The 12,640-nt window shown below is 39.4% G+C and overlaps 1 protein-coding gene across 3 annotated transcripts in view; it reads right to left on the reverse strand.

The window, feature by feature from the left end:
* Cntnap5bl1 (contactin associated protein family member 5B like 1) overlaps positions 1–12,640 on the reverse strand; it is a 1,004,796-nt gene that overhangs the window by 290,224 nt on the left and 701,932 nt on the right. Inside the window, exon 14 of one of the 3 annotated variants that reach the window (XM_063272229.1) lies at positions 8,908–11,191. Within the exon in view, the coding sequence (XP_063128299.1) occupies positions 11,148–11,191 (44 nt within the window). The 3' untranslated portion in view covers positions 8,908–11,147. 3 annotated transcript variants of the gene reach the window in all.

Raw genomic sequence — 12,640 nt, forward strand, 5'->3', positions numbered from 1 at the left:
TTTCAGAGCTTTTAGGTGTGCTGTCAAGTTGCTAGTGCAAGTCCTGTCCAGTTTCTTTTTTTTCTTTTTTTTTTATTAACTTGAATATTTCTTATTTACATTTCGAGTGTTATTCCCTTTCCCGGTTTCCGGGCAAACATCCCCCTAATCCCTCCCTCTCCCCTTCTTTATGGGTATTCCCCTCCCAATTCTCCCCCCATTGCCGCCCTCCCCCCAACAATCTAGTTCACTGGGGGTTCAGTCTTAGCAGGACCCAGGGCTTCCCCTTCCACTGGTGATCTTACTAGGCTATTCATTGCTACCTATGAGGTTAGAGTCCAGGGTCAGTCCATGTATAGTCTTTGGGTAGTGGCTTAGACCCTGGAAGCTCTGGTTGCTTGGCATTGTTGTTCATAAGGGGTCTCGAGGCCCTTCTAGCTCTTCCAGTTCTTTCTCTGATTCCTTCAATGGGGTCCTATTCTCAGTCCAGCCAGAATACAGCAAATACAGAGGCGAATGCTAGCAGCAAACCACTGAACAGTTTCTTTTTAAAGGCATTCAGAGCCATGAGTTTTTCTCTTAGCACTACTTTTATTGTGCCCCATAAGTTTGGGAATGTTTTGCTTTCATTGTTATTAAATTCTAAAAATTCTTTTATCTCATTCTTTATTACTTACTTGACCAAGTTATCATTGAGTAGAGCATTGTTCCACTTTCATGTATATGTGGTCTTTCTGTTGTTATTGTTGTTATTGAAGACCAGCCTTAGTCCTTGGTGATCTGATAGGATGCATGGGATTATTTCAATCTTCTTTTATCTGTTGAGGTCTGTTTTGTGACAGATTATATGATCAATTTTATAGAAGTTACCATGAGGTGCTTCAAAAAAGGTATATTCTTTCAGAACGAAATGTTCTATAAATATCTGTTGAATCCAATTGGTTCATAACTTCTGTTAATTTCTCTATGTAACTGTTTAGTTTCTGTTTCCATGACCTGTCCATTGTTGAGAGTGGGATGTTGAGAACTGCCACTACTATTGTCAGAGTTGCAATGTATGCTATGAGGTTTCGTAAGATTTCTTTTATGAATGTAGGTGCCTTTGCATTTGATGCATAGATATTCAGGATTGGGAGTTCATCTTGGTGGATTTTTTCTTTGATGAACATGAAGTGTCCTTCATTATCTTTTTTGATAACTTTTGTTTGAAAGTCGATTTCATTTGATATTTGAAATTCTATTCCAGCCTGTTTCTTGGGAACACTTACTTGGAAAATTGTTTTGCATCCTTTTACTCTCAGGTAGTGTCTGTGTTTGTCACTGTGGTGTGTTTTCTGCATGCAAGAAAATGCTTGGTCCTCTTTACATATCCAGTCTATTATTACATGTAGTTTTATTGGGAAACTGATTCCACTGATGTTAAGAGATATTAAGGAATAGTGATTGTTATTCCCTGTTATTTTTATTCAGATGTGAAATTAAGTGTGTTTGTGTCTCTTCTTTTGGGTTAGTGGAAAGAAGATTACTTTCTTACTTTTTCTAGGGTGTACTTTCCCTCCTCATGTTGGAGTTTTCCATTCATTATCCATTGTAGGGCTAGATTTATTCAAACATATTGTGTAAATTTGGTTTTGTCAAGTATCTTGGTTTCTCCATTTATGTAAATTGAGAGTTTTGCTGGATATTTTAACTTGGGCTAGCATTTGTGTTCTCTTAGGGTCTGTATGTCCTCCTAAAGTCATCTATCATCATCATGAGATAGGATTTTCAATCTAAGTCTTGTTTTGTCAGGTGTGTTTGGATGTCTACGATTTGCTTTGGGGGGAGAAATGGGCTCTGATGATGCAAAGTAGTTATTATGGTGTCTGTTGCTTAGGTTTCTGCATTTGTCTTTTGCCATCAGGTTGTCTCATGTTAGCTGGTCTTTCTGTCTCTGACAATGGTTTGACCCTCCTGTAAGCATGTGTGTCAGCACTCCTGTAGACCTCTTTTCTTTCAGTCAGACCTGGGTATAGAAAACTCTGGGACCAGTTCTGCTCCTGTTGTAGGCAGAAAACTGAAGGGTCCTTTCCCAGACTGCTTCTGGGTTTGTGTGTCCTAAAGCCTCCAAGTGGGTTGACTGAAGCAGAAGAGCTGGTCTTCCCTCTGCTCTCAAATGTGTCAGAGATCCTGATGACTGGCTTTCATCTATGGATGCAGGCAGAATCTAGAAGTGTCCTGCCCCTGTTTGCTCCTGTCTTCCTTTGCCCAGAGGGAACTAATCAGGTTCCTCTTGGTCCAGGAATGTAAGCAGAAGTGGAGGTCTCCCCTGAGCTCTCAGCATTGCCCACACTTCTGAGAGTCCAGCTCTGTCTCCCATGTGACTTGGGTACAGAGAGCTGTAGGACCTGTTCAGCTCCAGGCATGAGCAGAACTACTAAGTGTCCTGTCCCAGTCTGTTTCTGGGTTTGTGTGTCCAGAGGTCTGCAGGTGGGTCACTGAGAGCAGAAGTGTTGGTCTTATAACTGCTCTCAGGTGAGTCAGTGCTACTGGTGACAGGCTTTCAGCTCTTGGCACAGGCAGAAACTGGAAGGGATCATTACTTTTAAAACATAGGAAGTTAAATATGACAAACAAGTGTGGAATCCTTTAAACACAAGTCAGCTTGTAGATATATTTGGGAATAGTAATAATGCATTAGCATTTCATGTTATATATCATTCAGTACCTACTAGGTTGCATGTAAGTACAATATACTCACGTCATTTCTGTTAGACTGTTTCAGTGACAGCTAGCTGATAGTGAAATTTTGGCTGTTCCAGATCCTCATACACAATGACATATTATTTTCATACAATCTGGGAATATCCTCTATTCTACCCTAAATTACTAGTTGTAATACTGTGTTTTATATGATAACAAATAGAAGTCTTATGAGTGAATGCTTTTGTGTGTATGTATGTGTGTGCCTGTGTGCATGTGTGTGTGTGTGTGTGTGTGTGTGTGTGTGTGTGTGTGTGCGTATACCTACTTAGCTGCATTTTCACTAAAGTATAAATGTTGAAGGGAAAAGGGCAATTGAGGACCTAAAAAATCTCTCACAGAGATCACATTTTGTACCTTCGAATCTCATGGGAACATTACAATATTAGGCAATTCTGTGTAAGTTAAAGCTCTTGCAAGCCTGTAGGAATGAGTAAAGTTTATCTAGAGTTCCTGGAAGGAAGACAGAGTTTCTATTTGTGGGAGGAACAATACTAAAGAGTTCAATCAATCTTCAAAGCTAGGTTGTTTGTATGATGAATGTACTTTGCAAATAATTTCCATTCAGAGAAAGCCAAAGTCAACCCCAGTTCAACCTCACTCATGACTTATAGATGTCAAAGTAATGAAATCTGAATCGTTGATAGCTCTGTGTTTGTTAGTCAGATTTTTGTTCTGAAGACATATTCCTGAGGCAGTGAATCTGTTAGGAAAGTGGCTTGTTAGATTCACAATTGTGATGATTTCATTCTGTTATTGTTTGACTCCAGTGTATTTTGTCTATGTTTGGATTGGGGAGAAGAAATTTATGCTAGCTCCATGGTCAACGGAATTAAGGTCAAGGACATGGGGCAAGAGAGATTGCAGTCAGTGAAGTACTTGGTACATAAACCTGACAATGAACTTAGCTCCAAGAGCCAACATTGAAAAAGAGAGGAGTCTAGGGAGATGATTCTATAAGTAAGAGTACCAGATTTGCAGATTTGAGAACCTGGGTTTAGATCTCCAGCATCCACATAAAGAGTGGGATATGACTGTGACAGACAGAATGAAAACCTGGACATGATAGAATGTCCTTGTATTTTTAGTGCTGGATGGGTGAATGTAAACCCATGTCCTTTGCTTCTCAGACATCCAAGAAGGTTTTTTGAGATCCTGTCCAGTAGGGGAACCACTCTTAAAATTCAAGGTGGACAGTCTCCTGTGGAACCACATCTAAGGTTGCCTTGGGACTTCCACACACAAGTGCACACATGCCTCTGTACCTGCATGAATAGAAAGAAATGCACATGCACACAAACAGTGAAAAGAAAAAGCAAAAGGAGAATCTCAAGCCTCCAATAACCCAAATTTTTCCTACTGAGTTCAACCTTAAAATTTCTACCATTCACCACACTCTCATGAAGCTTAATATTAAGTCTTTAAAATGGGTGTCTCTGTGGATACTCAAGGTCAAAACCATAACATACATTCCAGTCTTATCTAGGCCCTTGTGCCATGAAGCTTGTACAGATTAACCTGGGTGAGAATCCTATTGTATTCTTCACATTAGAATACTAAATACCATAATGTATATGAAACAGATATTTAGTGAGATAATGTAATGGAGCATCCTTGACTCTATGGAAAGTATAGGAGAAAACACAGGGATATTCAATGGCCCTTATTTCTAGAGAGCTTTAAGAGACTGGCCAGTAGAAGCATTTTTCCAAGGCCTTGTCATTCATTGAATGTGAGGTGTTGTTTATGAGTCTTATATCTGAACACTTGGCTTTGCTACAAGGATACTGATAGAGTTTATAGAACATTGAGGATGTGGAACCACCTGGAAGGAGTGAATTTCTTACACTCAGGTATACAGTATATATAGTCTGATCGTGACTCTGGTGTAAGCTCTTTCTGTGTTTTACCTGCTCCTTCTACCTTCAAGCTCCTTCCCCTTTAACTCATCTGCTTTATACCCTCCCTGCCTTGATAGACTGTATCTCCTGCACCAAGGACCAAGGTAAACTATTCTTCCCAAAGTTCTTTCTGCCAGATATTTTTGTCACATGGAAGTGACAAGTAATTGATGTTACTGAAGAAGCTGACCAGGTTATTGATTCATAAGTGAGAGAATAGCTTCAGTGTCTATTATTCTGTCTTTGTATGTAAACACTACATGCACTTCATTTCATACACTCATCCCTTACTGGCTTATTGATCCCTATACACAAGTAGAATATCTGCAAGGTGCTGATGAGTGAAAAGTGTCTCGGTTTCAACCCGGTTAGGCTGTATTCTAATCCAGTGACAAATGGATACTTCTGTCTTTGAAAGCAGCTGCTGAGAACTGTAGCATTGCTCACTTCCATGACTTGAGAAGCTGTTCTAAAGCAATGCCTTAGCCTTGCATCAAGCTGTGGTAAAAATTAGCAAAGACACTTGGAAAATATATGAATGCATGTGAATTAGATTGTGTATTTCTTGTGGACCACAGCACCATCCAGTTTCTAGAGTACTGATTTAGTTACAGAGATAAATGGCATGTCATCTGGGTTCGCACTTATGAGAGGAGAACATGGGGGAAACAGCATATAGCAAAGGAATTCTTAGAAAACAATAGTGTCACAGTTCAGTTACCAGTTGAAGTAAAGAAACAGAGTGGGACATCTGTCTTTGCTCTGCTCTTACTGCTGCTGAGTGAAGATAATCTAGCAAGTCCTAGAGTTTAGAGAACAATCCAAGGGATTGCTGGGGGGATTCACAATCTGCTCCTTGGAAGAGTCTTGGCTTATCACTTGAATATTTTACATGAATTTGCACAATATAGTGTTAAAATATAGTGTTTACTGTGTGGCCCTGTCTGCAGTACTCTCTTCATCTTAATTCATTTTGTAAAAAAAAATTCACACAAATGCATGTTTTTGGAAATAATACAGCTTAGTCATTCTGTAGAACTTTGCATACTACAGAAGTAACAGTGGTGTTCTTGAATTTAAGTGAATTGTGGTACAAATAGGAACTCAGCCTCTCCTTAGCTTTTCAGCACTAATCAAGCTATGTGAGGATAATAAATATTTCTATGTAGATCTGGATCTTGATTTAGAGACATTAGTTATCTGGCATCTAAACACAGCCACAGCCCACAAAATCTTCAGTCAACCCTCGCCATTTGCATCTTTCTTTTGTCTTATCTTGCCTTCTTACTTTCTTCTTTCATTATTCATTGGGTAATGGACAGAGGATATGCTATGGCAAGAAGACTTCATCTGCATCATCTTCTTACCAATGTAAATCCACCTGCAAATGATATTCACATCATTTCATAGTTTCTTGACATTCTGACTACAAGTTCGTAGCAAACCATAGTCTATGGTATTCTCTTTCTCCTCCATTTCTGTATTTCTATTTTGGTATCTCTCTTATATGCATGAATAAATACTACCAACAAAATTGTTTATAATTTTCTTTGGTGACAGTATATATTCATAAGTTTTCTAACACTGAATTAAGAAGTTAAAGTTAATATTCATTGCTTGGAAATGAGTACAAAGTTCCTCTATGTTGTCTACAGCATAAATTGGCTCTACCTTGATGCACCACAGAAGTCAAGATGGTAAAAAATATTTAAGAATATGCACATTTTCTGTTTTGTTAATGGTTCTTCAAGGAATATCCTGTATATATAATGAGTTATGTTCACAGTGATCTACATGAAAAAAATGTTCTTGTAGCTTTATATACAGCATATCTATATCTACCTGCCAAAAGGGGACTGGTCATTGAAAACACCTATATAAGAGAATATTCTATGGTTGGTAAAATAAAATATTGGTATGAATATGTTGTTTCACTGAAAACGTTATTAAATTCACGTATATGCTTAGAGATAGTATATGTGTGAATGAGAGAGAGAGAGAGAGAGAGAGAGAGAGAGAGAGAGAGAGAGAGAGAGAGCGCTAGGCTGACTCAATAACAGAATTCAAACTGGCAATTCAAGAGATGAGGCCTAATTCTCTGTTTCCAAGAACTGGGAAAATCCAAGCAAATATTGTGCTTAGAAGTTAGAAGCTGTCTTGCCACCTGGCAGGAAGCAAGGACAATGGGTTAGCAGCAGTTTCCAAACTCCCTCACATACTTCCTTAGCAATTATTCCTAGATCTCCCTAGCAACAGTTCCCAGCCCCCACAAACCAGTAATTGGATATCCCTAGAAATGGAGTAAGATAAAGGTCACCTAAGCCAGAATCCCATAATGTGCTTTAAATTAGACCTGCAAGCTCACTTGTTTGTCTCTCTATCGTAGTAATGTGAGACTGCAGCATTCTAGACTTTTGTTTTTACATATTATTTGATTCCAGGTTATCATTTTCTGGTAAAGCAGTCCTCCAGAATTTGTGTGGAGGCCAGAGGATGACAGGTAGGAATTTATTCTTCTCTTTCATCATATCTGCTTTGAAAACTGAACTCAGAGTTCTAGGTTTGGTAGCAAAGCATTGCAAGTGCTAGGATATCCCAGCAGCCTTATTTGCTCTACCCTTTGGAGCTGTGCCAATATGGAATAAATAGCTGTATTACAAGGCTGGAAATCCTTTCATGATATAAATTGGATTTTTTTTTTAGATAACGAAACCTACCCTACCTACAACTATAGAAGAGTAGAAGCAGGTACAAACACACACACACACACACACACACACACACACACACACACACACACACACACAGACACACACACACACACACTATACACATTACACATTACACATAATACACACACAGCTAAACTATAGTTTTATTATATTAGGACAATAATGCTCTGATTAGACACTATAAGCTTGGTTATCCTCCAAAAACTGATGATAAAACTACTCGCGAAGAACAGTGTCATTATCTGTGACCCTTATACGATACAAAAACAGCAGATAGGACAAGACAGGCACACAGGTACTTTAGTGACAAAAACATCACATAAACAATCAACACATTCTGATCAATTTTAGTCTTTCTCTAGGAGATCAAATCAATTAGGACCACTATTACTTCAAGAGCCCATGGCTAGTCAGGTCATAGGTCCTAACAGAGAGCTTACTATTATTATTTTATAAATAAACAACATGTTAAACTGATTCATAATGACTGATTGTTATTGCTAGGGATTAGTGCATCTCTAAACCCCCATCAGAAAATCTTTTATTTTTAAAAGATGATAGTTAACACAGAGACAGATGACTAGCTAAAGTTCAGAGCATAAGGGCCTGATGAGGAGGTGTAGAGATTTTAAGAGTCAAAGACAGTGAGTGAACATTAGAAAAGTGTGTCCTCTGCATATAACAGGAAAGTTAAACCCATGAATTCAGAGGTTATGCTAGCATCCACAAGACCTGTTTAAGCTCTATCTACAAAAAAGTATTAAAATGGAGAAGGCAGGAATAAATGAAATCCCTCACCTAGTTGAGCAGCTGTTTGGAACTAATAGCTACTAAAGAAAGAGAATCAGATTTCTTAAAAGAGTGTAATCCCTAAAAGTTGTACATGTTCCAGTGGAAGGCCACACCTCTATGACTATATGGGTAGCAAAATTGGACTTGAGGAGTACTAAAAAGTGGATGAAGTTGGGAACTAGAGTGAGAATCTGAGGAGACTTGGGGAAAAAGGAATAGGCATGGGGAACATTTGAATTTTTCAAAGAACTAATAAAAAGGAAATTCTTTTTCACCTCAACCCTCATGATAGCATTAACTTTGGTCCATGTCTAATGAGATGGAAGGTTTGAGCAAAGACACTGACTACTGGATGCCTAGCACAGTCCAAGGATTTCAGACTATGCTTGTCTTTCTATTTTTTTCTCAGTCTTATGACTTTAAGATCATCATGTAAATTTAACAGATAGTGAGATTAAACTATAAAAACTAAGCACACTGGCACAAATCAAGATGGTGCTGATAACCAGATTAAGATCCCACTCCCAGCGTGAACCCCACAAATCTATGGAAACCGAAACCCAGAGAATAAAAGAAAATGAATACATATATATGATTAAAAGGACTCGAGACATAAACAGCTCAGCAGCTAAAAGTGACACTCTGCCAGAGGATGAGAGTGCTGTTCTTCCTACTCATCTAAATAGAATATCTCAAAACAGAGTTTGAATTCAGTGTTCGAGGTGTGCAATACATATCACCTCCATGGATATTAGATATTATGATTGTTTGTGTGTGTGTGTGTGTGTGTGTGTGTGTGTGTGTGTGCTCACGTGGATACATACATATATACACATAAATAATTATAAAAAATGGCATAATCCAAGTGACAGTGTAAGTCATTTAGGGAAGTCCCAATTGGAACAGACACACTTCTATTTTTTCATAAGAACTAAAAGAGTGGGTAACAATAAAGCATATTGAACAGAAGGATATTTCCTAGAGTAAGATGTGCTGAGAAGGGCTTAAGGTGGCAGGTGTGTTCAGTTTAATCATCAGGGTGCAAAGAAATATGGAAGGAAACAGAGATCTTGAACCTTATAGGACAGTTTGGGAGACAGATATGTAAGGGAAAGAAAACAGAGAAAGAGCACTGATTTCATCAACCTGCCAAGCCTGACTGAACCCAACAGAGTTCCGGAATTGATTTCACAGTGATGATCCTGAATTATGAAACAAAGATTCTATTTTCTGTCTTGAATTCTGTGTTTAAGAAGGCAAGGAGGCATGTAATCCATTGAAGAAAGATTTCCATTTCAAATAGTTAAATTTTCTTTGAAATGTTTTTGGTATTTAAAAGGAAAAGTGACAGTTATCTGGAAAATTTATTTAGGTACAATGGTATCTTCCTCTGAAGAATCTAGTTTAGTCAAGCATAGCAGTGTATTGAGTTAATTGTCTTGCACTCATGCTTTGCTGACATTGCTGTCTCTATTGTTCCACAGCCACTTTCTAAACCTGCAAATGTTAAGTATTTTTGTTAGCATTTCTTCTAGGCTTTGCCCCACAATTACCTGGCAACAGCCAGGACTGCCTGACTCACTCTAAAAGGGGCTGCATGCCCCCTCCCCACTCTTTTCTATTGCTTTCATTCTCTCTTCTCCCTTTATCTCTTATCTCCAAGTTCTCCTTTCCCCCTATTTCTCCACATATTCATGGCCTCTCTTCTCTCTCTCTCTCTCTCTCTCTCTCTCTCTCTCTCTCTCTCTCATCTTTTCTTGTGGATCAGGATAGCTATCCAATGCTTGGCTAGTACATATTCAAGTTCTGCTCCTAAATCTTCCTCATGTAAGTGTTAACCTGTCATGGTCCTTTGTAGGGAGCCGTATTGGATTTGGGCCTGGCCACTTTGTGACTGCATAGTTCTAGGTGGCTACGTGACTCTGGGCTGCATGGCCACAGAGGTTCAACCTTGAAATGACTGCCATACAGACATGATATTATTGAACTAAAGCCTCTCCCAGGAAGACCCTGGGAGCAATGATAGGATGTTTCAGCCTGAGGAAAACACTGGATGTCCCTGAGCAGACTCCTGAGAAGGGTTCGACCTTTTCAAAGAACATGTCCCCGGAAGATTGTTGCCTCTTTGTTATAGGAGGATATCTTGCAGTGTAGTGATTCACCTTATATCCTTGGGCACTTGCCAAACTCCCCCACCCTAAGCTTCAGTTCCCGCTTCTATTCATGCCTCAGAGCTTTAAATGCTGTACATTTCTCTCAATAAACGAGACCTTGACAACAGAACTTATGCTTGGTCTCCTTCTCTCGTCCCCCATTTAGGCCCAAGGGTAGCGCCCCTTCGGGACCCTGAATAACTGGGTCCCTGCTGGCGGGGACAGTCCCTGAACCTTGCTTCCTTGCTGCCTGGCTCATCCTTAGATATAGGCTATCACTGTTCATTATCCATGGGCATTGTGGGGATAATTTTAGGCAGAAGCTATACGCCCCCTACAGTGTATGCATGTAACTCCAGAAGAAAAATAAAAATCATGTTAGAGCTGCTCATTAAACCGTACAGATTCATGCAGAATAGAGGGGTGCTCAAATGTTGTTACCATTATGTGTTAGTGACCAGTTAGTACAAACTCAGGCCAAAGGAGAGGGAAGCTATGGTTCAAGCAATCTAATGTTTTAGATGGAAGAAATAAAGAAAAATAGGCCTTATAATGAGATGAAAGTAAATGGAAAAGTTATCAAAGGCCTTTTGGATAGCGGAATAGATATCCTTTGAATAGCTGGCAAAGAATGGCCTGCAAATTGGCCCATTACATCTACTCCCTCCACACTTTAGGGTATGGTACATGCCTCCAATGTTGGTCAAAGCACAACCTTTTTGCATTGTTAGGAACCAAAAAATAAAGAACCTTCCATCCTTTTGTGATAACTTCCCTACCCTTCACACTATGGGGAAGACGCTTGCTCAGTCCAACCTGAGCATTTCTGCTGACTTCTTCAGATCCTGTCATGCAGCAGAAGCTAAAGATGGGTTTGGATCTTCATAGAGGTCTGCAAAAGACAACACAGTGAGCTTATAACCATTGAGCCACAACTGAGCAAAGATAGGGAAAGGCCTAAGGCCCCACAGGGAGTCTCCCTTTTCTCTTCCAGTTCTATTTTCCAAGGTCTTCAGAGGGTAGCACCTCTCCTACTGTCACCTGCCAAGGTGTGGTAACACACAACCAAGGGGACAGATGTGCAGGGAAATGGGACTTTACAGACACAGACATGCTATCAGCTGGAGGGTGCAGCTGGCAGTGATGGAGCATCCCTCCCCTTCTGCAAATCATACACTAATGATACCTGGGCAGCAAGGATGGAATCTTGGTTCTAATAGCTCAGAACAACACAGTTCATCCAAAACTTAAAATTTTGATGCCGCCTTTCCTAATATTTTTAAATGCTTGTTCTTTCCTCATACCAAGAATACCTAAAATAATGCTTATGGATTTTAATGTAGAATTGTTTAAAATTATTTCAATTTGTTTTAAAATTCTTTTAAGCTTCCATATTGGATCCACCTCCCCATGTCAAACTTGCAATGTTAATAACCATTGTTTGTTCCTTGATTAATAAAATAATACTATTGACTTAAACCAATTAGTTTTCTACAGATAAGCTAGTATTGCCTGTCTCAGACACATAATTAACATGGTATCGAATACATAAAGCAAATGAAATAAATAAATTCCAACTTTTCCCTCTGCTTTTCTTAGTGAGACACAGGTGAGTTCCCAATAAAAGGGACTAAAGAATTCCTTTCAGGATCAAGATTCCCTTAACAACCTTCTGTTTTTTTCTAGGTCTATAACAGTCTACCACCTAAAATGTGTCAATCACACTGTTACATGATTAATATGTTCATTGCCCCCCCATCTGCACCCTCTAGTTACTATTCTGTAGGTCAAATGTCACAAGAAAAAAAGCCACACTCATTCATCAAAATGAGGCAGAGATTCCTGAATGCCCGGATGGAGCAGAGGAGGTCCTAGAAGCACTCAATTGTCAGCAGCTGGCTAAGGAGAAAAGACCCACTCCACTTTCAACATCTAAAGAGATAACCTGGTATACTCTGGTATGGATCACATTCTTGGTGCATAGTGGATTGCTGTTTTTTTATTCCCCCTCAAAAGGGGCAACTGTACTCAGGTGAAGTCAGGTAAAATCTTATTAGTCCGATAAGGCTAGAACCTGAAAGTCTTAGAGAGAGGGGGAGAGAGAGAGACAGAGAGAGACAGAGACATAGACAGACCGAGAGACAGAGCAAGGCATCCAGACAGAGAGACAGAGAAAGACAGAGAGAGATAGAGACAGACAGGGAGATAGAGAAGATGCAAGACGGAACCTGAGGAAGAAAATGATGATCCATGATCCTGGATAATGTCAGGAGCATTTTTCCTCTCTAGGTGTACAGCTTGTATCAATATCAGTTGAATTTTGAGTTCTTTGTGTGGACAT

This window comes from Rattus norvegicus, chromosome 13 (assembly GCF_036323735.1).
Source record: "Rattus norvegicus strain BN/NHsdMcwi chromosome 13, GRCr8, whole genome shotgun sequence".
Taxonomy (NCBI): domain Eukaryota; kingdom Metazoa; phylum Chordata; class Mammalia; order Rodentia; family Muridae; genus Rattus; species Rattus norvegicus.